The sequence below is a fragment of the Zootoca vivipara genome, chromosome 10 (assembly GCF_965207765.1).
Source record: "Zootoca vivipara chromosome 10, rZooViv2.hap1.1, whole genome shotgun sequence".
NCBI lineage: Eukaryota > Metazoa > Chordata > Lepidosauria > Squamata > Lacertidae > Zootoca > Zootoca vivipara.
Window position 1 is genome coordinate 34,196,210 of NC_142593.1, and position 27,360 is coordinate 34,223,569.

The 27,360-nt window shown below is 42.0% G+C and overlaps 2 protein-coding genes across 7 annotated transcripts in view; one reads left to right on the forward strand and one right to left on the reverse strand.

Moving 5' to 3' along the window:
- The window catches only part of ANKDD1B (ankyrin repeat and death domain containing 1B), a 42,752-nt gene extending 40,678 nt beyond the window's left edge, over nucleotides 1-2,074 (forward strand). Inside the window, exon 16 of the mRNA XM_060280238.2 lies at nucleotides 1,938-2,074. The gene's annotated coding sequence lies outside the window, so the exon portion shown is untranslated. The remainder of the gene's footprint in view (nucleotides 1-1,937) is intronic.
- Nucleotides 1-27,360, reverse strand: part of POC5 (POC5 centriolar protein) — a 33,146-nt gene that overhangs the window by 3,977 nt on the left and 1,809 nt on the right. For 2 of the 6 annotated variants that reach the window (XM_088652990.1, XM_088652988.1), the window contains exons 2-13: nucleotides 26,595-26,695; nucleotides 25,220-25,348; nucleotides 23,679-23,781; nucleotides 15,590-15,700; nucleotides 14,509-14,705; nucleotides 12,563-12,739; nucleotides 10,511-10,627; nucleotides 9,813-9,992; nucleotides 6,460-6,622; nucleotides 2,317-2,522; nucleotides 1,935-2,048; nucleotides 1,149-1,325 (exon numbers count right to left, since the gene is read on the reverse strand). In XM_088652990.1, coding sequence (XP_088509116.1) covers nucleotides 1,149-1,325; nucleotides 1,935-2,048; nucleotides 2,317-2,522; nucleotides 6,460-6,622; nucleotides 9,813-9,992; nucleotides 10,511-10,627; nucleotides 12,563-12,739; nucleotides 14,509-14,705; nucleotides 15,590-15,686 — 1,428 coding nt within the window. In that variant the 5' untranslated portion in view covers nucleotides 15,687-15,700; nucleotides 23,679-23,781; nucleotides 25,220-25,348; nucleotides 26,595-26,695. The remainder of the gene's footprint in view (nucleotides 1-1,148; nucleotides 1,326-1,934; nucleotides 2,049-2,316; nucleotides 2,523-6,459; nucleotides 6,623-9,812; nucleotides 9,993-10,510; nucleotides 10,628-12,562; nucleotides 12,740-14,508; nucleotides 14,706-15,589; nucleotides 15,701-23,678; nucleotides 23,782-25,219; nucleotides 25,349-26,594; nucleotides 26,696-27,360) is intronic. The other 4 variants (XM_088652989.1, XM_088652987.1, XM_035099923.3 and 1 more) reach the window with 2 other exon arrangements.

The following is a 27,360-nucleotide window of genomic DNA, read 5'->3' on the forward strand; positions in this document are numbered from 1 at the left end:
TCTCCAATCATATAATAAGAGGCACCCTGTTTAAAGTATGGGAAAAATACAAAAGATTTCTAGAGCTGAAGACGCCAAGATGGATTTCCCCCCAAGAGGCAATTACAGTTAAAAAAAGAATATGCAAGGGAGCTGGATAACATATAAAAATCTATTGGTTGAAAATGAGGGTCAAATCGAAATTAAAAAATATGAGGATGTTAAGATCTCTCTCACAAGCTGGTTAGAATATTATCAAATATTTGAGTTATTTAACGAAGATAAAAAAATAGGATTTGGAGAAGGGCCCACAAAATTAGAAATTGATTTAATTGATAATAAAATAAAAACAATTTCAAAGATGTACCAGCTTCTCTTAAGTATGGAAGTGATGGAAGAAGGGACCAAAGCTACGATGATAAAATGGGTGCAGGACATAGGACGCCCCATTATGATATCGGAGTGGGAAAACCTCTGGAAGGTCAATATGAACTTTACCGCATTTTACCCTGCCATTTTTTTCTTTTTCTTTTTTGACCTGGTTTTTTGTAAAAATGAAGATTACTGTTGTTATGGAACATGATGTAAGTTTTATCTGTGTTATGTCTTGTTTTGAAATGAAATGAACAAAAACAAAAAACAAATGTAAGAGGAACAGTTCTCAAAACCAGCATATGGTGGGGGGGGGCAGGGAAGGCACTAGATGCGAAGTATAGCTTAGATTGGAATGGGTGAATCATGCCACTCTCTCTTGACAAAAGGGTTAGAATTAAATTATGCTGAGATCAGAAATGCCATCTACTGAAGAGCAATGAAAAAACAATTGTGAGCATGCCAAGCCCTTACCAGGTTTTTAAATCCCCACCTTTACTTTTAATATACAGAATCATACTTCCGAGTACCTGGGGTGTTCCCCGAATTATGTAACAACCATTATTATTTGAAAGTGGCCCCCTTTGCTTCCAAATCAATAGAGAACTCAGGTGTCTACAAACAGAGGGATACTATTGCTTCCCATACAAAATTTAAAAATAATCCATGCTTGTGTACTGGATCACTCTAGCTACGTTTTGTACTTGATATTTCAAACCGACACAGGAAATACAAACTTAGATCACAGAAGAAAAAAAGGAAAAAGGCACACATTACTTAAACTTGACATGACTTACTTTAGTGACTGGATGATGTTTTTCCACAACAACAGAATTCATGGGAGGAGAAACGCCCAACACGTCTAGGTTACTACAAATCCGATTCTTTAGTGCAAAATCAGGCCGGCCGAAGATTCTAGCAGTGATTGTCCTTCCAGCCTTCTGTTGTGCTGAAGTTACAACTCGACCCGAGGACTGTGACAGACAACACACAAATCCTAATTACACAGGCAGTAGTACATAGTGCTTTTTACAGTCAGATACCATTTACCAGCTATGTGCATCAAAAAACACTATTACCCTGCAGCTTGGTCCCCAGAATATCTCGTGTAGGAAGATGATGCCATGGTGTGGCAAAGCCAACCAGAGTTTATTACCTGATGACTTCAATGTTTCACTGTCAGTTTACATGAGTCTGGGGCCAAATTTATTTCAAAGGCAGCCATGCTACTGCAACAGGGCAGACACTACACAGGACTAAAAAGAGTGCTGGGCTAGCAATATGGCATACCTCTTTTGCCCGCCACTGGGTATTTTCATATTCCTGAATTTCACCCCCCAGTTCCATTGAACTCAATGGAACTTACTTCCAAGTAGGCATATCTAGTGGTAATATTATATTATTAATAATTCATTTCATTTCTATACTGCTTTGTATTTTTAAGAAAAAAATCTCAAAGCAGTTAACAACCTACCTTAAAACATCAAATAAAACAATCCAGAATAAAATATTACTTAATTAAGTCAAATATAAAGCATACATTCAAAGTGTACATTGTGCTGTTAATAATGTGGTTTGTTTACCAGTTTTGGAATGGACACAACGCCTGACCCTGTAGCAGTACCAGGGGCCAATACCATAGCAGCCGAGTCTAATCTGGTCTGGGAGGTTACTGCATGGCCGTGGTGAGAAGAAAACTGCAAAGCAATGGGAGAAAGTTGCAACCGTCGAATTAAAAGTTCGGTATCTCTAATTTCCCAGCCCAAATTTTCTCCATAATGTATTGATCTGTTTTGTAGGAGACTAGCCCTGTATCACCAGCATAACCTTAACATAACCCATCCTAACTGATTCCCCCCCCTGATCTTTTCCCAATATTGTCCACCAAATTTTAAACACGTCTAGAATTACTGAAACTGGGAGTTTGCTCCTGTGCAAAGTTATAGATTGCATTTCCTTACTTACCAGATCCTCTACAGGAGCAGAGCCTGGAGCCGCAGTTAGAGGACGAGGAGTGGAAGGAGGAGGAGGAGGTGGTGGTGGTGGCGGCGGCGGCAAGGAGGAGGATGGGGGTAAATGCCGATCAAAGTGAGATGTAGGAAGCTTTGCTGTAGGACCACCAGAACTACCAGTGCCAGCACCAGGTTCTGTTCTATCTGATAGCTCAACCACTATAAACAAATTGCATGCAAACATTCAGAACTGAATTGCATAGGAAGAGCGAAATCACAAATTGTGATTGATTTATTTTTGCATTTTGTACTGAATTCAACAGAAACCATATAGCTGTATGAAGATTTCAAAAACTAAATACACTGCTTAATATGTGCTATTCAATTTAGAAACATAGCAAAAAGAGATCAGCATATTTAACTCCAGTTTAGCACCTGTTGTCAACAAAACTGTATGATGAAGGATCTTCTAAGACAGAGGCTGGTCATTTGTTATCTATATAAATATGGCAATTTACTGAGCAACTTCAATACATTAAAAAACCCAGTTCCTTTCCCCGATAGCTGAGTGAATGAAATCTTTATTGCTAAAACATATAAGCCGGCACAATTGGTAAATGCTTTTCTAAGTGGTCCCCGTGAGAGTTGCAAACCAGCTGAACAAAGGGGAAAGTACAGAAGCAAGCAAAGGGAAAGAAAATGTGCAACCCTTCCTTGGTACCATCTCCATCAGGTTGGCAAAAATCACATGGCAGGGCCTTTTCAATTGTGGCACCCTGATTATGGAAACTCCCTCACCAACCAAACTGTAACTTTTTTTGGCATATCAAACTGACATTTTAATTTCCCCCACCTTTTCCCTCTGCTGCCAAGTATATTGTTTGCTCATTCCCCTTTGTAGCACTGCTTTTATATTGTGAAGTACATTTTGTATTTCTTTAATAGTTAATTGTTTTCAAGGACTGTAAAACTGCCTTCAGAACTGATTTGGCCAAAAGGTGGAATATATATTTTTAGATAAATATGTAGTCAAAATAATAAAAAATAAAAAATTGTCCAGTAGCACCTTATAGACCAACTATGTTTGTTCTGGTATAAGCTTTTGTGTGCATGCACTTAGTTGGTCTATTAAGGTGCTACTGGACAATTTTTTATTTTTATTTTTATTATTTCGACTGCGTTAGACCAACATGGCTACCTACCTGAATCTAGATAAATATGTAGTTATCCATAGTTAGGCTTAGTTTCGTGTGTGTGTGTGTGAGAGAGAAGAATTAAGAGCAAGGGCTCTGTGGCACAATGGGTGGCTGGTGGTTCGAGTCCACCCAGGGACAGCAGTGGGCAGAATCCCCACATTGCAGGGGGCTGGGCTAGATAGGGTCCCTTCAAACTCTATAGGTCTATGATCTCACATGGTAAAGGTAAAGGGGCCCCTGACCTTCAGGTCCAGTCGTGTCCGACTCTGGGGTTGCGGCGCTCATCTCGCTCTATAGGCCGAGGGAGCCGGCGTTTGTCCGCAGACAGCTTCCGGGTCATGTGGCCAGCATGACAAAGCTGCTTCTGGCGAACCAGAGCAACGCACGGAAACACCGTTTACCTTCCCGCCGGAGTGGTCCCTATTTATCTACTTGCACTTTGATGTGCTTTCGAACTGCTAGGTGGGCAGGAGCTGGGACTGAGCAACGGGAGCTCACCCCGTCACGGGGATTTGAACTGCCGACCTTCTGATCGGAAAGCCCAGCGCCACCCGTGTCCACATGGTAGATGCTTAAAAAATGAGGAGGGTTTTGTGATGAGGGTTTCAATGAAGAGAGAGGCAGTGGTATGCAAGAATTATTGAGAGAATTCCCAACAAAAGGGGCAAGAAAGGAACTTTTGCCTGTTAAGCTAGGTTTCTTTTCTTTTCTTGTGATCTCTGTCACTGGATTTTTTATATTACATATTTTATGTAATCTCCTTGTTTTATTCTTTGCAATTTAAAATCATATTACAAAAATATTAAATTGTTGTAAGCAACTCGATAAGTGGTGCATAGGCACTAGAACGGACAAACTTTTATTTAAATTTAAGGAAGTAAAGGAGTTTTGCTCAGTGACACACACGTTAATGCAAGAGCCGTCATACCTATTGGAAATATACTTTACAGACTAACTTATTCCAGAACCCAGCAGGATCAAAAGGCCATCATTTGTTGCCAACTGTGCCTTTAATCACTGGAAATGGAACTAAGATATTATGGAAGATTAAATACAGTTGCTCTCATTCAAGGACGTGCAACCAGCTATTCTTCCTGAGAAATATTTCCACAAACAGCGACACCTCGTGTTATGTTGTGCCTTCTATTTAGAAGTTCAATTCAAAACCATACTACCCAGGTAAATTAAGTTCCACCCCCATTCCTCATAATATCTGGAATATGAGAGAGCATTGTCCTCTTCAAGCTTCACCAATGAAGTGTCAAACTTGCATGCCTTCCCACAAATAAATTCATTTGCAAGTAGTATGAGCTGTTGGGCTTTCCTGCTTGCTGTATACACTTGCCAATATCAACAGAGGGAAAACAGATGTGGCAAGAAGCAAAGTCACTCTATGGCCAATGCTAATATATAAAGCAGTCATGAGAGACAAAGGGACACATAAAAATGAAACAGCACTGGTGAGGACCTTAGAAAGTGTCTGTAGACACACACAATGTTTCCGGTTAACTCCTGCCATAAAGCTTTTTCTAGGACTAGAGTGACACCCTGTGGCAAGCTAGGTACATCAGATTTAAAAATAATCATTTCAATTATTTAGCCATTTGTACTACAGTTGTACCTCGGAAGTCAAATGGAATTTGTTCCGGAAGTCTGTTCGACTTCCGAAACATTTGGAAACCGAGGTGTGGCTTCCAAGTGGTTTCCAGTTGTGCAGGCGAGCCGGAAAAAATAGCGGAAGCCGCGCTGGATGCGTGGCTTGCAAAAAAAAAAGTTCAAAAACCGGAACACTCACTTCCAGTTTTTGATCATTCAGGAGCCGAGATATGACTGTATTATGATGACGGTCCTTGAAAAGAAAAGGAAAATGGCAACCTCCTTTATTTAAGGAAATCTAGCAACAAGAAGTCTTTGTCCATGGAGTTTTCTTGGCAGGGATACTGGAGTGGCTTGCCAGTTCCTTCTCCAGGTGGATCACGTTTAGTCAAAACTCTCCACTATGACCTGTCCATCTTGGGTGGCCCTGCATGGCATAGCTCATAGCTTCTCTGAGTTATTCAAGCCCCTTCGCCACGACAAGGCATTGATCCGTGAAGCTGAGGCTCCAATACTTTGGCCACCTCATGAGAAGAGAAGAATCCTTGGAAAAGACCCTGATGTTGGGAAAGATTGAGGGCACTAGGAGAAGGGGACGACAGAGGACAAGATGGTTGGACAGTGTTCTCGAAGCTATGAACATGAGTTTGACCAAACTGCGGGAGGCAGTGCAAGACAGGAGTGCCTGGCGTGCTCTGGTCCATGGGGTCACGAAGAGTCGGACACGACTAAACGACTAAACAACAACAGCAACAAGAAGTAGCAGGAGGAGGAATGTATATCCGTTACGTGAAGAGAGAGACGTTACCCAACCCATTTGGGTCATCAGCAACCGTCTCAAATTGGACAAGAAGCCATCAGATGACACAGGAATGGATGAGCCTTGCCTTTTTTACATTAACATTGTAATCAGGAGTTGTGTATATGCTCTGTTAAACCAAGGAAAGGAGAAGCTGACACATTTTGAGAATTTGAGGATTAACATTAGGAACCAACACCAAGCTTGTTATTAGTCTGTTCATAATTCATTTGGGGAAAGTGGGTGGCAAAACAGTCTTTAGACCTGGGGGCCAAATCTGGCCCTCTAAACTTTTGCATCAGGCCCTCAAGACTCTCAGTAGTTCCTTCTCCAGGACACCCCCCCCACTGGTCCTGCTGCAAGGCCTCCTTGAGAGGTTTTGCCTGGCTAGAATGTATCTTTGAATGGCGATGATGCCTCTTAGCTGCCTTGATGGACAGTGGGAGACGTGTGTTAGAAACGTAATTTTCCTGAGACATTGAAATCAAGTTATCCATTGTTACCCAAGTTATCCATTGGCATGATGATGCTAGCTGGTAGTATTTGCTTTCCTTGTAATACTCACCATGGTCAAATTTGAACTCTTTGCCCTGAAATATGGTCATTGCTTCCAGATTCAATGCACAGACTCCACGCATGAAAGCCTTCTTCATAGCATCTTCATAATCCTGTCTTTTGTTCTGCATTTCCATGAGCTCAGATTTCGACTTCTCCAGTGCAACATTTAACTAGCAAGGAAACAAAAGATTTCTAAGAAGTGTATTTTTGGGCCATTTCTCCTACAGAAAGTCTCAAGAGATACAGAGATTAGGTATATATACTGCACGGTACTGGCCCCTTTGTGGCAAAAAGGAGATGGGAGAACTATATCACCACCACCATTAGAGACTTAAAATAGGCAATGCTCGGAAACTGCAGAGAGGACAGGAGTGCAACTCACATTGCCAGGTGCAGCTTTAAATAGCTGGAAGAGGGAACTTGATAGCACAGAAGTGGCATGGAGACAGGGGTGGGAGGGCCTTGTCATTTCAAGGCTGGTGTTAAAAGCTGTGAGATTAGGGCACTGCCTGGAATGACTAACAACATTCCAACACAGCAAATAGCTGTTTATTTTGAGCATTTGACCACAAAGGCTATAGTGAATGTGTGCTTATCTTCAAGGTGAACTGGACATTCCCTTTGACACCCGTAACAGCTAAATCACAGCCACGAGTGTGTACTACAGAATGCACACACAGAAAAAGTGTGATGGTCCCAATAGTGTGGAAAATAAATTACAATTTCACTTTCACCTTATAGCAGAAGAGTAATGATTCAGAATCAACCAGTGTATCATATACCAAAGAACTAGTGAAACAACTTTCTATATTAAAAAAACTAATTTCATACTGTGATATTGGGCAACACTCTCCCTGACTGTGTTCCCGTGTGTACACAGAGGAGCAAGATCCTTCCCACCTCCAATACACATGGGTGCAACATTTAAGTAGAATATCTGTAAAGACGAATGTATGTAGAGACATTCAATGTTACATATGAGCCCAAATTATAGGTACAGAAAACCATGGGGTTATCATAACCACAGCTCAGGCCGATACGTACTGGGATTTTAAAGCATTATCTCTACTGGTTGGATGTCCCAACAAGCATGCCTGAAGAGCAGGAAAGTAGCATCTGAATCATAGGATCACAGAATTGTATAATTGGAAGGGACCCTGAGGATCACTTAGTCCAACCCCCTGCAATGCAGGAATCTCAAAATTATGATTATATAACCCAATCTAAACAAATTTGGTGATGACCTGTTCCTCCAGATCAGCGGCACAGCCATGGGCACCCGCATGGCCCCACAGTATGCCAACATCTTCATGGCAGATTTAGAACAACGTTTCCTTAACTCCTACCCACTCAAACCTCTCCTGTACCTGCGATACATTGACGATATTTTTATTATCTGGACACATGGACAACAGACCCTGGAAACCTTCCACCAGACATTCAATGACTTTCACCCCACCATCAACCTAACAATGAACCAATCTATGCAAGAAATACATTTTTTGGACACTACTATAAAAATACAGGATGGACGTATAGACACCACCTTATACAGAAAACCAACTGACCGACAAACATATCTACATGCTTCTAGCTACCATCCCAAACATACCAAACAATCCATCGTATACAGCCAGGCCTTACGTTACAACCGCATCTGTTCCAACTCTACAGACAGAGAATCTCACCTAAGAGATCTACAGCAAACCTTTTTAGAACTAAAATATCCACCTGATGAAGTTAAACAACAGATCAACAGAGCCAGACAGATACCTAGAGAGAACCTGCTGCAAGACAGACCCAAAAAAGAAAATAACAGAACACCACTAGTCATCACATACAGCTCCCAAGCTAAAACAGTACAACGCATCATCAGAGATCTACAGCCTCTCCTGGACAATGACCGCTCCCTTTCTCAAGCTCTGGGAGGAAGACCTTTCATTGCCTACAGACAGCCACCCAGTCTTAAACAACTCCTCACCCACAATAATACAACCACCAGACTTAACATGGACACTGGTACCAGAGCCTGCAATAAACCCAGATGCCAACTTTGCTGCCACATACACCCAGACAACACCATTACTGGCCCCAACAACATCCAACATACCATCTCAGGACTATTTAATTGCTCATCCTCTAACATTGTGTATGCCATCAAATGCCAACAGTGCCCTTCAGCTCTCTATATTGGACAAACAGGCCAAACCCTACGCCAAAGGATAAATGGACATAAATCTGACATCAGGAACCAGAAGACAGAAAAACCAGTAGGAGAACACTTCAATCTCCCAGGACATTCTATACAAGATCTCAAAGTAGCTGTCTTACTACAAAAGAATTTCAGAAATAGACTGGAAAGAGAAGTTGCTGAATTGCAACTTATCACCAAGCTCAAAACCATGGAGGGACCTGGTTTGAACAGAGATATCGGGTTCTTATCTCATTATACATGATAAGCGATCTTCAGCCATCTCAACCCTTGCTTTTTCATGCAAAACCATTTGCAGTCGTTTGCGGTCATCAACAGCTATCAGTCAGTCAATCACCCATTTCCACCACCCTTCTGAGTGATCCCCCCTCCCCATCCCCACCCCTCCCCACCCCTTCTCTACATAAGTGCCTGGAAACTTCCATTTCACTGTATCTGAAGAAGTGTGCATGCACACGAAAGCTCATACCAAAATAAAAACTTAGTTGGTCTTTAAGGTGCTACTGAAGGAATTTTTTTATTTTCCAATCTAAACAAAGTTTTACCTTTGAAGATTTAATCCCCATTCTCTCCTCTTTCAGTTGTTCTCCCAGCTGCATGTTGTTCTGTGCACTGTTCCAACCTATGGTTTGTATTTTCCTTTGCCTACAACCCTCCTTGCTGTTTACTGAAACATTTTCTGGTAAGATCCAACCTCACCTGTAGTAATCTGCATGAGTTCCTGCATGTTTCAACTCCCTGAATATATGCTTCTGTGGTAGCAAAGTTTCTCTTACATTCCTTATAGCTTCTCTGATTTTCAGGCTGATCACTCAACTTTTCCTTCACTACTTGGATGTTATGAAATCTCAGCACACTTAATTACTACAACTCACTTGAAGCTAAATTCCTCAGTCTCATCAGATCTGCTTTTGAACAAAATAAAGCACCAGAAGCCATAAGATAATCCAAAGCTAGGACCAATTTCTGTTTGACTTTATTATGGCCTCAATACTGCTTACTATAACAAAGGCTTAAAAATAAATAGTAAACCCTCATAGTTAAAATACTTTCACCGTATGGGCAAACACTGCTTCCTGCTCCACTGGAAAAATGATGCCTTTTTAGATTGGTTCATCAGGAAAATAGTCCTTTAGAAATTTCCTTACCTCTTGAAGTTGAGATTCATAGGTATTGGATAGCGAAACACGTACAGATTCAGCACTTGATTGACAGGCCTTTTCCACAGTCTCTTTCCATTTTACATGGATGCGAGAGCGCCAAGTTGCCCAAGCTTTCTTCAATAAACCCATTTCATATAACCGATCAGCCAGTCTATTTGTGTACATCTAGAGAAGGAGTGAAAATCAGTATCAGGTCTGAAATTCCTATTCATTAGTCAGCTGCTTATGCACAAACAGGTTTTCATCTGCTCTGGCTAAGCTGTGATTAAATCACTCCAGCATTCTTCTAGTGCATTAAAAGCAAGATACAGGTTTTTGGGATATATATTGCCATATCTAACCCACAGCGTTGCCTAACAAGTGCTGGGCTAGTGGATGTGCTGGTGTTAAGTCATGGAATTCAGACAAAGATGCTTAGTTGCTGCTGAGTAGCAAAAAGGGTTAATGAAATACGTTTTAATTTTTCCATGCATATTGTCTCATGGGAACAAGATCTAAGCATAATCTTTTCAGTGCAAGATGTTACCTTTGCATTGCCCCACCTGTTGATAGCTCAGTTAGTTGCTTCAAGGAAAGGAGGGCACCAGTTTCCAAGAAGACAGACTGAAAACTGCAGATTTGGTCAGTTTTTTTTTAATTCATCTTACTTTAAAGGAAATTCAACTATCAACATTCATGTTTACCTCATGTTTGTCATCTTGTTTGCCCATGGAATGCTGAAGACGCCACTTTGAGAATTTCTTCATTAGCTCTATCCTGTCCTTTTGTTTCTCAATTGCATGTGTCAAATTGGCAATTATCTAAGCAAAACAAAGCGAAGAAAACTGAAATAAATGCATAGAGGACATTTATCAGCTGCTACACACTAATTTACTTAAATTGATCCAAACAAATCTGACAGACAGTGCCATTAAAGCACTACCTGCAGTTCCCTTTCATAGCAGGCATCTCACCCAACGCCAATCAACATTCAATGGTGGCATAAGCAAGTAGTAAGAAAATGGCTAGCAACCCACAGATACATTAACTGATCAAGATATAATGGTTTGGTGTTAGGAATCATCTCAGCAACCAAGGAGGAAGAAAGGATTCAGCTTGCAGGTAAACCTTTCCTTATTAATTAATTTAATTTCTACCCCACTCTTCTTCCCAAAGGAGGCCAGGGTGTCAAACAATTGATAAAACATCTTAAAATCCAATCCAATATAGATGCAGACCAAGAAAGATCTCAACTCAAAAGGCTGGTTGAAAGAGGAAGGTCTTCAGTAGGTGTCGAGACTGTGCTTGTATAATATTCAAGGGGAGGTGCCACAACACTAAAGGGCTGATTCCTACATTGGGCGGAACAGACCTGATAGAAGCACACAACTCCCTTGTTGCAGCAGCTCCAATGGCTACCATTGTTTGTGGGCACATTTCAAAGTGCTGCTTATCACTTATAAAGCCCTATATGGCTCAGGTCCAGGCAATCTGAAGGACCATACTGTATTCTCTCACATGAATCTGCTCACAGGCATGTTTGGTGGGAACGTGGGAGAGGGCCTTCTCAGTGGCTGCTCCCAGGCCTTGAACTCCCTTCCTAGAGAGGCTAGACCCCTCCTTGTTATCCTTCCACTGGCTGGTGAAGACTGTTTTATTCCAGCAGGTTTGGGGGAATTGATTGCTCTTAAGGAAAGGGATCTTGATAGTGTGCTGTACTGTTGCTGTTTCAGTGTAAGCATGCATGCTTTCTATCTGCATTTTAATAGGGGTTTTTCACATACCGTAGTTTCTTTTTAATGATAACCTTTTATATGTTTTTAGCTATGCATGTTTTATCTGTACAGTTCATAGCTGTCAACTACCGGATTGGAAAATAGGGTATCAGCAGCGGCGCGGCACCAGAAGTCCAGGCATACGCAGAAGCAATTTCCGGTGCCAGCTCTGCCCGATTTCCGGTGCCCAGACATAGGCAGAGCGGCACCGGAAATTGGTTCTGTGCATGTCCAGACATGCGCAGAAGCGACTTCTGGTGCTGGGCTGCCCGTGTCCACGTCTGGGCACCAGAAATCGCTTCTGCACATGCCCGGGCATGTGCAGAAGCGATTTCCGGCAGCACCTGGCAAGCCAAGTGAGCGAGCAGCCAGCCGGGAGCCGGGACATTTACGCAGCTGAGGAGCCTCCCTGGCCAGCAGGAGCTGCTTTATTATAAATCCGGGGGATTTACGGGATATTTTGCAATTCGGGATAACAGCGGGAAACGGATTTAAATACGGGGGTTTCCCGCGAAAAATGGGAGAGTTGACAGCTATGGTACAGTTGTACCTTGGAAGTCGAACAGCTTAGTTCCCAAACGTTTTGACTCCCGAACGTCGCAAACCCGGAAGTGACTGTTTCAGTTTGCAAATTATTTTTAGAAGCCAAATGTCCGACAGGGCTTCCGCAGCTGCCAATTGGCTGCAGGAGCTTCCAAGGTACGACTGTATTTGTTTTAATGTTTGTGAGCTGTCTTGAGTCCTAGTTCTAGGGAAAAGGCAGGATATGAAGGAATGAATAAAGATAATAGGGTGGTATCCACAGGAGACCCCCACCTACAGAATGATTGACTGGGTATATGAGGGGCAATGTGATCTTTCAGGTTCCTAGTTCCAAGCTGTATAGCGCTTTATGCACCCAAACCAGCACCTTGAACTTAGCCCAGCAGCTAATTTGCAACACGGTAGGAATTATTACAATAAATTACCAAAAACTGTTACCTCATCTTTTCTCCCTATTGAAATCTCATATGTATGCAGCAGTTCCTTCAGGTTCTCCATCTGATTGGTCAATTGTCTCACATGGGCTGCATGTTTTTCTCTTTCTTGTCTCAATTCTAGCGTGTGATGTTCAATGAAATGAAGCTTCCATTTGCTCAGTTCAGTCAGAACATTGGTCTAAAGAATTAAAGGGGGAAGTTTAGTGAAGAAATTGAACTAACCCTAGCCCACCAAACACATAAAATGAAGTGTAACACTGCTATTATAGAAAGTAGTTCCACATTCCACAGAAAAGTTAACCGATAATTAATGCTACATTAAGAGGTGTGTACGAGCAGAAAGAGGACAGCACATCTTTTTCACATGCCACAACACACATTCAGGCTCTCTGGTACATGACATTTATTTATTGTTTATGAAAGTATCTATATACTGCCTTTCCACAAAATATCAGGGTGATGCACAGCAATATAAAAGCAGTATGGAACAATCATTCAAATGACTGGCTTACGTTTAGGTGCCAGCTTTGAATATCTAAATTCATGAACCCATAAAACCTATGCAGGGACTTCTCTGGAGAGGAGTTAAATTAGAACATTGGACTACAAGAGCCCAGTATCACAGAAACACAAGGCAGAAGGTTTTGTTTTTTTTACTTGCTTTGATATGAGAGTCCAATGGAAATGGCTCATTCAAATGCCAATTTTTCCATATACGTTTCACTCAGGTAATCTAATCTTAAGAAGACAGGGGTGTAATTACATTTTGACAGCTGTTGTTCAGAGTAGAGGGAATTTGGTTTATGGTGAAAAACAGAAGACTGGCACCCTCTGCATTTCTAATCTGCAGTCCTGGCTGTTTTCTGTTCAGAGGGACTTGCAGCCTTAGCCTCTAACTCAGTGGACGTCAATGTGTGCCGTTTGGTGATACTACTCCCATCAGCCCCAGCTGGTTGGCCAGTGATCAAGTGGATTATGGGAATTGTAGTCCACAACATCAGGAGGATATCATATTGACTAACCTTCCTCTAACTAGACATGATGCACAGCCACTGAGACTATAGCTCTTCAAAAAAAGAAGCGGTAGCAGAAAAGCAATATTAGGAAGAGAAGAATTTAGAGCAGTGGAGCCCTCTTGTCTATTTGCATGTGAAACGCCACTGGGGAAGAACAGCTGGGACTGGGTGTCTTAGAACAGCGAAACAATGGGTAGGGAAAAAGTCCTGCCCCCACCTACTCCTACAGTCTAAATTTGCTGCTTCTGAAGCTGTTTTGCTATTTTAAAAAACAGCACAGTATCTCTTTCGTTGGGGTTTATTATGCAGATTCTCAGTTGCTTTCCTTTTTGAACAACATTTTTGACATGACTTAACTTTTGAGATCAAAATATCTTTTTTTTACACACAAAAGATGTGTTCAAATGCCACTCAATCAAGGCTGGTTCTTTAATCTTATAAAGCCCCGCAGAAGCAGTGACAGAAGGAAACATTTCTAGAACAGGGGATTTTGTTCCAAGGGTTGGCGCAAGAAGTTGCACAAGCTGAGGTAGGCAGACTGCACCATCTCTTCTTGCTTCCAGCTTGCCTTGCATTGCCACTGTGTTAGTGGTAGCAAGACTGGCAAGATCAATGCTATGAAGAGGAGCTTGGGTGGGTAGGCAGCAGTGGTGGCAGGTGGGGAGGAGTAGCCATGGTAGTGGCATATGGGGAGGAACATGAGCCACACCCCTCCCAATCTGCCATCTGAGCCATGTGGCTCAGTACTGCTCAGGTAGGTCAAGGCCCTGCGAACAGTACAAGATTCGACTTGGAGCCTTTTGAAAACAACACTTTCGTTTTACTTGGCCAAAGCATTCAACATGCATTTCTCATACACATTTTGTCACTAAATATTCAAAAGACAAAGCTATCTGCAAGATGATTTTTTAATTAATGCAAAGTTAAATACCTTAAGACTTCCACTCCAGAGATCAAGTATGCTCTCTATCTGGGTCACTCTTTCATCCGAAAGGCTTAAATCAGTCACATTTGACTCTTGAATATCTCTTTGACTAGATGAGGACCCTTCTGAAGAAGTGTCTTCTGAACGGACTGGGCAAAGTCCTCCCACGTTTGTACGAGCCGGCTCCTTTACTGCTGTTGAAACTGAAAAAAAGAAAAGAAACATGAAAAAGGCATTTAGATTTTCCACATCCTATCACTTGTTGCTTGTACTTGGTGCAAGCCAAACAAAAGGTTTACAAAAGCCAATGTTGGCTTTTTTCAACACAGCAAAAAGTACTGTAGCATCTTAACTGGAAAACAAATTTATTACAGGGTATGCTTTCGTGGACTAGAGTTGACTTCATTAGATGCCTTAGTACCTTCTGTTGCAGCAACAGACTAGCACAGTTGTTGCTTGGGAAGTTTTTGCTGGTCACTGTAAGCAAGCTATTTGACCTTAGAGACTGAGACCTTAACCCCACCCCGGGAAGTCGCCATTTGCTAAACCATAGTTAATGGCTTCCTGTTATGTCCTTACACAGAAATTATATACTGTACATAGTTGAACCACGATATAAAGAACCCCTTTAACAAAGATGGTTTCCGCAGCAAAGCATTCCTTACACCTTCCCCCAATGGTAACAGAAACTATTTAAAAAAGCAGGGGAGGCAGTTTTGAGATTAAGCAGAAGGGATATTTATCATGGGGTGGTGGAGGAAGGGGCAATGCCCCATTCCATGTAAAGATCACCCCTCATGCTTCTCTACATGCTAACTATTCTAGAAATACATACACTTGACAGACCATAGGCTGGACACTGACCAAACTTGCAGGTAGAATGGTGTGTAACAGTCAGTTCAAACCCCTAGGCATCCATGAAGTTAGCTTGGGCCAGACCCTTATTTCAGCATAACCACAGCATTTGTTCGAAAAAGAAAAGCATGAAACCCCTATATGCCGTATCTGTAAACTGAACCTTAATGCGAGTTTTTAAGCAGTAGATACAAGAGTCAAAATTTTATTTCTCACCCCAGTTAAGTTATACCTTCTATCCTTGTTGTCCGAGTAGATGTAGCAAAATCAGAAGGTCTCCCATGTCTCCTCCGTCTCATTGCTGCAGTTTCATGTCTGCGTTCATCCATTATTGGACTTATTCCTGTTTCAAATATGAGGATTGACCAGATTTGCATAGGGTGGTATAGGGCACTTCAGAATACCACTAATGAAAATATTCTTATGTTGGAAGCTGAAACTAGGATTGCAACACTAACAAAATGGTCCCAATATGCTTTCCCAGTACTGTTAGAATGGAAGCAAGCAGTAGCAGGACTGCAGTCTTGGTGTAACTGTATGCACTAGAGCTCTCCAAAGCCTTTGAGTTAAGGAAGAAGAACAAGCAATTTATTTGTGTTTGTTCCAAGGTCTGTTACTTCCTGCTGAAAGGGAAATTTCACTAAATTCTAGATTTACTGGGTGAAAAATAAAATAAATGCCAAGTATTAGAAAATCACAAGGGGCTGCTAACAACACAGTAGAAAGTTTGGCAATATATTTTCATAGACAAGAGATAAAGTCAGCCTTAACACAGCTCTACTGATGTGCAACAGTTCAATACTATAAGGACCAGCACCTTAGGAGAAAGCAGTACTTAAACGCCTGGAGATGAGTCACTGCTGCTCAGTAATTTATTGCATCAGTCTTACAAGTTTTCAGATTTAATTAACTAAGCAGATAACACAGGACAGGAAATTAAATTTTAGTGTTAAAACCATTCAAATGCTAGATTTAACACTGCAGCCTGTTTTATTCTGATACTTCTTCTTTATAGGACAGGAAGCTTCTTTGAAGATAATTGTTATCCTTAGATCTATCATTTCAAAGGAAGGCTTGTTATTAGTAATTGGAGTTCTCCCACCAAAGCATACTAGATTTAATCCACAAAACAGGTTTTTCAGTTCAAAGTTTTTTGCAAAAGCATCCACTCTTCTGGAGGCTCACACTACTAAAACTCTATAGCTTATGAGAATGGCAATCCCAAATGCAGAGGTCATAATTCTAATGAAAAGCAGATGTGTACTGGGTAAAACCAGGCAAATAAAAAATAATAGGTCAATACTGTATTTCCCAGAATGTTTCTACATAGTTGCTGCTTTGGATGACCAGGCTCCATAAAGTTGGAAATACGGTATGCCAGTTGAGATTGCAGTATACCTATATAGTGTTATGAAAAATGTACCCCAAAATGCGTTGCCTTTTAAGAAGGACAGACGCGGGTCGGAAGCTCCAAAATTTGCACTAAGTTCAGCTCCGCCGGGAAAATGACAGAGACCACACGATGCTGTCAGGAAAAACAAACTGATCCCTTTATTGCAGAATGCAAAGCTACAGCTGTAGGGTCCCTGCCTCTGGAAAGAAGGAAGGAACCCCGGGAAATGGTGAAGTCCCCCTATATACCCTCCTGTTCATGCATGGAAATCTCTGGACTAGGAGGGAGGGGGAGACAAGGGCGACGGGTGGGAGATCGGATTAGCTGGGTGCGGAGATGACTTTTCCTTTCAGATGGAGAGATGTCAATCTCTCTTCTCCTGTCGTTGATGGTGCTCCCTGTTGTTTGGCAGGAAGGGCAATCAGTCGAGATGGGTGCAGAGGTGGGGCAGTTCCTGGCGATTTCCATGGGGTGGAAGTCCGCCCGGCAGTGTTTTCCTCCAGGCCATGGAAGGGTGGGCTACGTTGAGGATGGCAATTTATTTGAATAAAGTTGTTCCAGCTAATCCCTCTATTGTCCGTGTGTCCTTGAATGGGTATAGGGTGGTAGTAGGGCAAGGTTCAGGTGGGTTGGGATCATACAGGGTTCATACAGAAAATATACCTGGAAAACATACCTAATGCAGGGATTTCTAATTAAAAGGTAGCAGTCCTGACATATACAGTTCTAAGATATAAAACAGCAATTCTAATACAGAGGCAGCGGATAGAGATTTCATGGTAAGAGAACATATAATAGGCTGTATTATTAACTTGAGTAGAAAAGTTTAACTTTGGATTTGGGCGGTTTCCCCCCCCCCTTCTTCTGGAAACATTGTTTTGTTCTGGGCGGAGGGGAGGTGGAGAGGGGAAATGTGTGAGTTTATGCTAACTGTTGTGCATATGCAGATCCTTAAGCCTTCCTTCAGGCAGGGTCGCGTCCTAGCTGGAGGGGTGGGGAGACAGGGAAGATGGCATTGAACAGGATTCTGGGTATTGCAGCTGTCAAATTCTGTCACCCCTCTCTGTTCATTAATAATGGTGTCCTGCAAACCCCCCCCCCCAATATGATTTTATAACAATAGCCAGGTTTGCTTCAAGAACTACAAGTTTCTATTTCATTTCCCCCCCTCCCCAACATGCCCAAATCCCTGGCAATTTCTCTATGCATGCATTTGTGGGAGTTTACAAAAGCACTCCACCTACAGACATCCCATGATAAGGGAATATGACCATCCTTTTCAAGGCTGGCTTTATGCTTGATACTCATGCCTTTGTTAAACACTCTCAGACACAAGGGCCCTTGAAACGGGAGAGGATTGCAGAAGTGACTTTCAGGTGGTTGAATCTAACCGAGTCATTGTATGAGTGGAACAACTTGCAATGCATTGGGGAACCCCGAGCAGATTTTGGGGGGTGCTACTGTGCAAGCTAAAGTTGTTCCCTCCCTCAATGACTTCACTGGATACAACCCGGGGTTTTCTTCTACATATTTTAGAAGGGGCCATTTTGCATACACATTCAAGAATGTACTTCAGCCACAAAATTAAACTCCATCTATGAACTAGATGGCTATTACAAACTCTTGTCAGTTCCTTCTTCAGTGAACATGATCTAATATGAAGGCTGCCTGCTTGGTAACTGTCTTGCTGCCAAAAGCTAGAAATTTCATCACCTACTGGACACACTTACTAGAGAAGAATGAGCTGGGCTCATGCAAGACGCTGTTAGGCTCCAATGTCAGCTCAGCAGTAGGAAAGCCACTGTGATCTCCAGATGGTTTGAGGAGGAGAAATTCCTAACAGTGTTTCGTCATACAGGCTGGGATTAGCCTACTACAACTGCAGCTAATCTGATATTGGCTTGCAAAAGCTTTCCCTCCCCATTATGGATGTGAGTATGTATCCAGTAGCAGACCATCTTACAACTGCTCTTAGAACTACTGTAGAATTCTAGAGTCTTGCAATTATTTGAATTCTAGCAGTTTTGCTGCTGTACATAATTTGTTGTTTAAAGGTCTATTTTGTGCAAGGTCTTCTGACTCATGATCGGTCAGTGACAAAAGGACCAATTTACCCTCAAGTGCTTGTCCCTCACTTGGCATACAAGGCTAGTAAAATATGTTTGCACGTGCAGACCTGCAGTAAAAACTCAAGACGGCATCATTATCTAAACCTTTTATTTTGTTGTCTATGAAATGAAACTGTGGAACTTCAGGAACCTGCCTCAGCTCCAAGCTAGAGACAAAGACAAGGCTTCTGGTATGATCCTTGCTAGTGGGTGGCCAAACACTCAACATGGCAAGTAGAAATGTGAACCCAAGGAAAGAAACAAAAAGGCTAAATGATCAGGAAAGAAATATAGGAGGGAAGAAATAGATGTTGGAAGAAGAAAAAAGTAGAAGGTTCAGAAATGTAACAGCAAAACTCTTAATGTGGTAATGACTATCAGCTGAAAGACAAAGGCAATGTTTGTACTTCATGGTAAGCCATAGTTAATAGGTTTTCCATGATTTTATGGAAGGCTCCTGCTTCATTCTTTTCCTCTAGCCCAGTGGTTCCCAACAGGTGGTCTGCGGACCCCCAGGGGTCCGCGAGCTATGCCAGAGGGGTCCGCAAGATGCAGGGCCGGCTCTAGGGAGGGCGCCTGGTTGGGAGTCCGGGCTGAGCTGGAGCCGTCCGGGACTCCAGGAAAGAGCCGAGAGCTGAACAGAGCTCGGAAAGAGCCCTGCAGTGCCCGAAGCTGCCACTGGGGGCGCGGGGAGTCCTCAGCCGCTTGGGCCTAAACGCTCCCTTCTCGCCAAGGCGTGGATTGAAACACCTCCAGGAGCGGAGCCAGGAGCTTGAAAGGGACGGGTGGGAGACGCTACAAGGAAGAAAATGAACCCGACCAGGAAAAGTACAGTAATTCTGGGAAGTTGCTCGGGGTGCATATGCCCTCCCCCCCTTTCTTTTTTCTCAGCAAAACTTTGGAGTTCTCCTTTTTCTTTTGCAAAAGCGAAAAGTCTGAAGACTCAAAGGCAAACCGCAGGCAGGACAAGGGGGCGGTGGTGGTGGAGGACAGTTTTCGTGGGCGAACAGAGAACGGAGCGCCCTCGTGGAGAACCGGGTGGTTTTTGTGTGTGTGTGTGTGTCCGTTTGCACGGAGACTATCCGATCCGATCGGTGTTTGCAAAAACTCTTCAACTTTGCAAGAAGAAAAAAGTGTCTAGCGGGGAGTGGGTGGGAGAGAAGAGGGACAAAAAAGCACCACGAGGAAAGGGGGGGGGATGAGACATGCCTCCCAGGCACTCAGCTATGCAAAAGCGAGCGAGAGGTGAGGGAGTCGGGGAAGAGGATCTTTTGTTCGGTAACATTTCCTGCCTTTTCTCTCTGAATGGAGCTGCTTCTGTTGCCCACCCCCACCCCCCGTCCGGCTTTCTTTAAAGAAAACAAACACAAACCTTTTTTTAAAAAAAAAAAGATTTCAAAGGTTTCTCCTCCCAAAGCTGCTTTCTTTTACTTTTACATGCTTCTGTTCCCTCTTGATCCCAAAATGGCAACTCTCAGGGTGGGGGGGACTCATTTATTTATAATTAATCTCAACGAGATTGAGGACAGAGGACACAAGCAAGAGAAGCTTCTCCGGGCGTGTAGTTGTGAAGCTTCCTTTCCCTGCCTCTCTCCTCCGAGATGTTACAAAGCATGTGAGCTGTTCTCTCTCCCCCCCCCACTCGCCTCCTGTCCCTTCCTAGACGCTCTCAGGATGATTCCTGCTTGCTTTTAATCCGGCCAGCAGCACGGGCACTTTCACCTCCTGAATCCTCAGATACACAAACACATACGCCTCCAGGAGGGGGGAGGGAAGTAGAGAAGCAACAGCTCCCTCAACTCAGGACCCAAACCCTGGAACCTACAGGGTTAAAAAAAGTGACCCCCTGTTTGCTCCTGATTTCGATCTGCCCCTTTGCTTTGTCCCATTTCCGCAGCTGTGAAAGCCTCAATTCCCTGCGTCTGCGGCTGTGTGGGGAGGGCTGTGTACTGTTGGGTGAGCATTTTTAATCAATTTCCCCACCACCCAACAACTTTGTGCTCTTTCCCCCTAAGAGAAGCTTAAAAACTCTTGCTGATTCCTGCCATAAATAGGTCAGCTGCTGGCACTCCACCCTTAAAAAAAATGTTCAAAAACTGGCCAATCCTCCCCCCAAAAGGCTCAACAACTCTGGGCAATCACTTCCAACTGGGTAGATCACTGCCCTATAATTATACCAGTATTGTAGAGTTGGATGGGACCCTGTTGGAGATCACCTCTTTACATTTGCTGTCAGCCTTCATTTGCCCTCCTCCTACTATGTAACTTTACATATCTCTCCCTCCCTCACACACAAAACAACACACAAACACAGTTGCCTTGGATGCTAGTCCTACTCAGAGTAGACTCACTGAAATGAATTAAAAATCCAAACATTAATTTAAAAGGATCTGCCCTAAGTAGGATTTAGTTGGATGTAGCCTGTTATTATGACCAAAGTATCTTACCCAAAAAGATCTGCACAAACCAGTTTACCTGAGTGCATTATTCTCAGGGTGGGGGGACTCATTTATTTATAATTGCATAACATGGGACTAAATAGCATTATGTTGTAAGGACCTTTTATTAAATCTCAGAATTGTAAAGTTGGAAGGTACCCAAGGGTCATCTAGTCCAACCCACTGCAATGCTTGAAACCTGGATGGAGTACTCTGTTGTAACTGTAAAAAACGTATAAATATAAAATATAAAAAGACTCTTAATTTGGCTCTCACTTTTTAATTTTAGGATTAGGAATTAATGGGGGTCCTTGTCACAATAGCGGCTCGATGAGGGGTCCTCGAGAAAATTTTGTTGGGAACCCCTGCTCTAGCCAACAGGAGCAACAAACTAAGATGTCTGGCTCCACATTACTAGGGATTATGATTTATTTTGCCCCAAGTCATGAGCCAAGAATAAACCTTGCCACTTTTAGATCCAGATGTGGTAAAAAGTGGCACATTTTTTTTAAAAAAAATGTTTGAAGTAAAAACAAACCATGGTTCCTAGTTAGAACATAGCATGAAACCAGGGATTGTGCTTTACTGCTCCCGTTGGCTAGAGCATCTGGTAGATTGAGAATCTAGTGGTGGGTCATGGCCTAATCCAAGATGGATTGCAACAGGAGCACTAACACCATGCAGATATGTGGTAAAAGATTAAGAAATGGGACCCAAATTTGGGTTAAAAGTTGGTCCTGGGGTCCGAAAAATGTTAAAGACTACTGGGCTAGAGGGGAAGAGAAAAGTGGGAGTCTTCTATACCATCATGGAAAACCATTATCTATAGTTTGCCATAGAAAAGTGGATCATAGAAAAGCAAAAAGTGAGGGTTTAACAAGGTATACCACAATAAATTATGTCTGTTGCATGTAAGGACTGGTAAAAGGAGCCTTCTACCTACAGGGGGCAAAACAGATAAGGAGCACACAAGCCTAGAACCTTGATATCAAGCAAGTAGAATCCCAATTTCAATGTAACATTCAAGAATGTATGTATTTGTTGTGACCCACCCTGCTGACAAAGGATGGGGATAGGCATTTCTTAAATTAATAAAGGTGTTTTAAAAAGGAAAGAAAGGTCTTAGCGATGTAAGCATTAAAAACATAGAGAAGACCCATTATCTATACACCCAGCATGTCTTTTTATGCAAACCTGGCTATGTCTAAAATATGTCTCAGGAGTACAAGCAAGAGACAGAGAGTGTGGGTGTTATTGTGCTGCTGTGTCAAGCTTAACAACAAAGAGAAAAATTGGAAAGAAGCCCAGAAAAGAGGGGGCAGGTCCACCCTCTATTTTTCCAGTTTCCCCCCAGACCTCCATATCACTAGTCAAGCTGATAGTGAAGCAGAACTGCATCCATTTGAAGATACAAGAATCATAAGTCCTGAAGCCACTGTATATATGAGTAAAACCAAGTCCTAGTAAGAACTGCTGCATCTCTTAAGATTCTATACAATCTTGCCACTTCAAACTGTCCTAGTTTTGTTTTTCTTGCAAAGTAAACAAACCTTTGTAATTTTGAATAAATGCCTGTAAAAAGGGGAACTATAGGGATGTCATACTTTCTGAATGCCTTGAAAGATTAAAGGCATTAACATGAATTAAAACTATTTCACATTTTCAAAAGGAAACAATATTAATGCAAATTTTAATTTTTCAAAATGCCTCAGGATATATATTAACTAAAAACAATGTCTGAAACAAATCATTAAAAGTCAAGCACTCCTGTCTTCCAAGAAAGAAAAATATCACAAGGTGCCAGATTATAGGAACATAATGACTAGATAGGAAGAATTAAACGTTCAGTTTGGCTAGAACTAGTCTACTCTGCTTAGTAAATGTATAAAAATATAGCACATATATAAACTGACAAATGAATATGTGCTGTGAAATCTCCTTGAAGTAAATCATATTATGAGTTAACAAGTTACCATAAATTAGATATCATGCCAATGGGAAACTCTGAACAATTTAAGAATGCTGTGTTGAAGATCAGGCAAAGTACGAGTATATTTCATGTGAGACAACACAAAGTCATCCTCATCTGGGTTATGAGGCTTATTTGGTAGGAGAGCATTTGAGCATGAAAAAGAGTTCAGGTTTAATCCTGGGTATACAGTGCAGATAAATAAAATGTCATTGCCAGCCTTTGCAATATGCTCACATACCAGTCAAGGTAATCCATTTTAAAATATAAGGCATGGGAGGGCCTTCATTCTAATCAGTAGTAACACCCTTTCCTGCATTGGCATTTCAGAGAGTTGGAGAAAACTTCCTTTCATAAAAAAAACAAATCACCCCTTATCTCCTGATAAATATCCAATTTCTTTCACAAGTTACCTGCAGACTTCTGGCGAACCTCTAGGTGATCAGACTGCCGTAATACACTTGGTTCAAACTTTGGGGTAACTACAGCATAACGAAGCAGCTCTTCATATTCATCCTGTCATAAAAGGACCACAAGACTGATGTCAAAGTGACTGGGTTGAAAGCGAGAGTTTGTGCCAGTTTACTGTGTAGGAAGGCTATTATCACATATTCTGCTTTTGCTTTATTATACTGTTTGGGAAATTGTCTTAATGTATTCATTGTACTTTTATCGTATCTTTCTATGCATTAATATGCTGTTTACCACTTAGGGGGCCGTAACGTAACGCAAAGAATTGCAAAATTTGTTGCCAAATCAAAAGTTCAAAATGGAGGAAGTTTAACTTGCTCTCTTTCTATTTCCATCCTTGCTCATTCCCTTTCCCATACAAAGCAGGCTACTGGTCTCAAGGTTTTCCTGCTTGCCAAATCTCTTAGTTGCTGAATGGAGAAATACATGGCTTCTGGGGTCTTGCCACTGCTCAGCCCTCCTATTCCCCCCCCCCCCCCGGTTGTGATACGGTAGCTTGTTGGTTTTTCAAACACTATTCCCAATATTTAAACTGAGTTACTCAAATCACTAATGTCTGTTTTATTTATATACTGTATTAACACATGTTCTGCTCTGTTGGAAGCCTCCCATAGTGCAGTGTTTCCCAACCAGTGTGCCTCCAGATGTTTTGGGACTACAACTCCCATCATCCCTAGCTAGCAAGACCAGTGGTCAGGAATGATGGGAGTTGTAGTCCCAAAACATCTGGAGGCACACTGGTTGGGAAACACTGCCATAGTGGCTAGGAAAACCCAGCCAGATGGGCGGGGTATAAATAATAAATTATTTATTATTATTATTATTATTATTATTATGCTCAAGACTACAACAAAACTGACAAAATCATATAAAAAAACAAACACAGCACCACCAAACACACAAACAAATTCAAAATTAGGCACTACTTTAAGCCATTATATGGTAACAGCCCATTAAACAATTCATCAAAATGTGACTGATGAAAAACCAATCTCAAAACAAATAGGTTCATAATTACCAAATCATAAGAGTATTTCAAAAGTAATAACTTAGTCCTGAACTATTTAAAACACATATCCCACCTAATACAAAAAATAATACTGTGACCAAAAGCACACTTACTAGGGAGCAAGCACCAGAAAAGCGGCACATTTAAAAAGGACAAAATATAGTTGCCAAGAAATTCATATGCCGTAAGAAGTACGCAGTGCACTTGTGGGGCCAGCATCTCAACCTCCTCTCTTACCTGGGCCAGCCTAAGTCCTTTCTTAGCTATCCCAAAGGTGAGGGCTCTGGGATCTGATAACACGGATCAGAATACAGAGCCTCACCTTCCTTCTACCATCAAGGGAAGAACCCGCCAACTGCAGCGGCCTCCTGGGAAATACCCATGCAATTGACATCACTGCTGGTTTTGCACCCAACAGTGGATGTTGACAACAATATCTATTAGTAGGAGTAATAATAGTAATAATAATAATACCTAGGGGGAGGGTTGGATTCACAAGGCTTCTGTCTCTTTGGTGGTGGCAACTGGGAAGCAGATGGTAAGAAGTGTCTCACTAGTCTTCTAAATTGCTGCTGATGAGCTTAGTCCTTGATAGCAAAGCTACTGAGAGAAGGCAACACTATTAACTACTTCAACCACCTCAGGGCCTGTGATCAGCAGGGGAAACCTTGTTGGTGGTGCTGCCTCTGGCTGCTGCCTGGTTGGAATTGGCCTGTGACAGGGCATTCTCAGTGGTGGTTCCTCATTTGTGGAATGTGCTCCCTGGTGAGGTGCACCCACCTCCCTCATTATTGACTTTCAGAAGAAATTTTAGAACGTTCCTGTTTATTACCAACATTTGATGGCTAAAAGATACTGGCCAGGGCAACCTTGAAATTAGGAACTGTGAGATACAATTGCTTTTAAATGTTTTTAGATGTTCTAAATATTTTAAAATGTTTCTCATTTGTTTATTTTTAAATTGTATTGTTCAGTCATTTTGATGTTTGCCACCCTGGGTTCTTTTGGGAAGAAGGGTGGGATAGAAATTGAATAATATTACTTACGCCACAACTTCTGCAATATTGCCACTCAGAAGCCACTTCAGCAATCATCCGGAAACAGCCAACCTTTTCACCCAAGTACTCACACCCAGAGTCAACAAGGTGGCTCTCCCTCTCTGAAGGGCTGACACCCAAGCACCCACTCATGACTGAGAAAGTGCACCTTCTTGGTGGGCTAAGGATCTGGTTTCCTCAGGAGAGGTACAGTCAGGGAGCAGCCAGCATTCAAATTATGCTAGCTTGGGACTGTTCATAGCCATCAGGAGGATTTGACCCACTGATCTTTAGTCCAAATATGCAAGCATTCCTGGTTCCTAACAGCATGCTTTGAACAAACATGTGCAGAGTGCCACTCAGAGCCATGGCTGCTGGTCCACCTGCCAGCCTTACCTCAGCCTAGTGTGGCAGAGTTGTGCCCGCCGCACCCTTAGATGAAAATACATAGCAGAAGACTAGAAAGTTGAGCACCTGATTGTGGCGGTTATAAAAGTTCAACGTGCTGCATTTATTTACGGAGATGTACATTGTATTACACTTAATCTTCTCCACAGACATTTTGTACTGTTCCGTTCTGCTAGATTTACAGATTAATAGGATCTAAATCAGGCACCCCCAAACTACGGCCCTCCAGATGTTTTGGCCTACAGCTCCCATGATCCCTAGCTAACAGGACTAGTGGTCGGGGAAGATGGGAATTGTAGTCCAAAACATCTGGAGGGCCGAAGTTTGGGGATGCCTGATCTAAATGAAAGTTAACAGTTCTTAAGACATACACTTTTTTAAAAATTGCACAATTTCTAGCCTACCTGAAGTTCTGAAGAAACAGAACTCCCTCGATCAGAGTCTTTTGGCAAAACTGGACTTGTGCTGTTCTCTTCAGATGATGACATCCCACACTAAGGTATACCTATCAAAAAAAATTCCAGAGTGTGAACTTCATTTTTTATCTAAATCCCATTTCTTCATATTTTCCAAACATTCTTCTAAATCATTAACAGGCTCCAAATTTAAGGCAGGTAATCTTAAGGGGCCACAAACTTTTCCATAACCAGTCCTAGTTCAATATTTGTGTTTCATGTAGTCTAAGAAGCAGAGTACTTCCTTACTTGCCACTCTCTTCCCAAAAAGTGTAATGAGGCTGGCTTTCTCAGAAGGATCTGCAATTCTGCACCCTCCTGTTTACACTATCTAGAAGACCGTATTGAATAAAATCATAAGCGACCAACACTTTAATTTTGTTGCTTTCCCTGCTTTTGGGGAGTGATATTGCTGTTTTGTTATTATTGATTTGCTGTTAATAGGCTTTGATATTGTTTTTAATTATATGTCTGGTAACGACTTGGAGTTTTGTTCAAAAAAAAAGTGGGATTATTCAATAAAATATAAATAAGCACCAGAAATCAAAAACTAATAATACTGATTAGAACATTGAGTAAAACAAAAACAGGTACAAATCTAAAATATGGCCTGACACCTTGTCTCTATACCATTTTTTTTCATTGCAATGTACAATGTACAATGCAATGTACAATCATAAAACATTCTAACACATATTCACAGGTTAAATAGAAG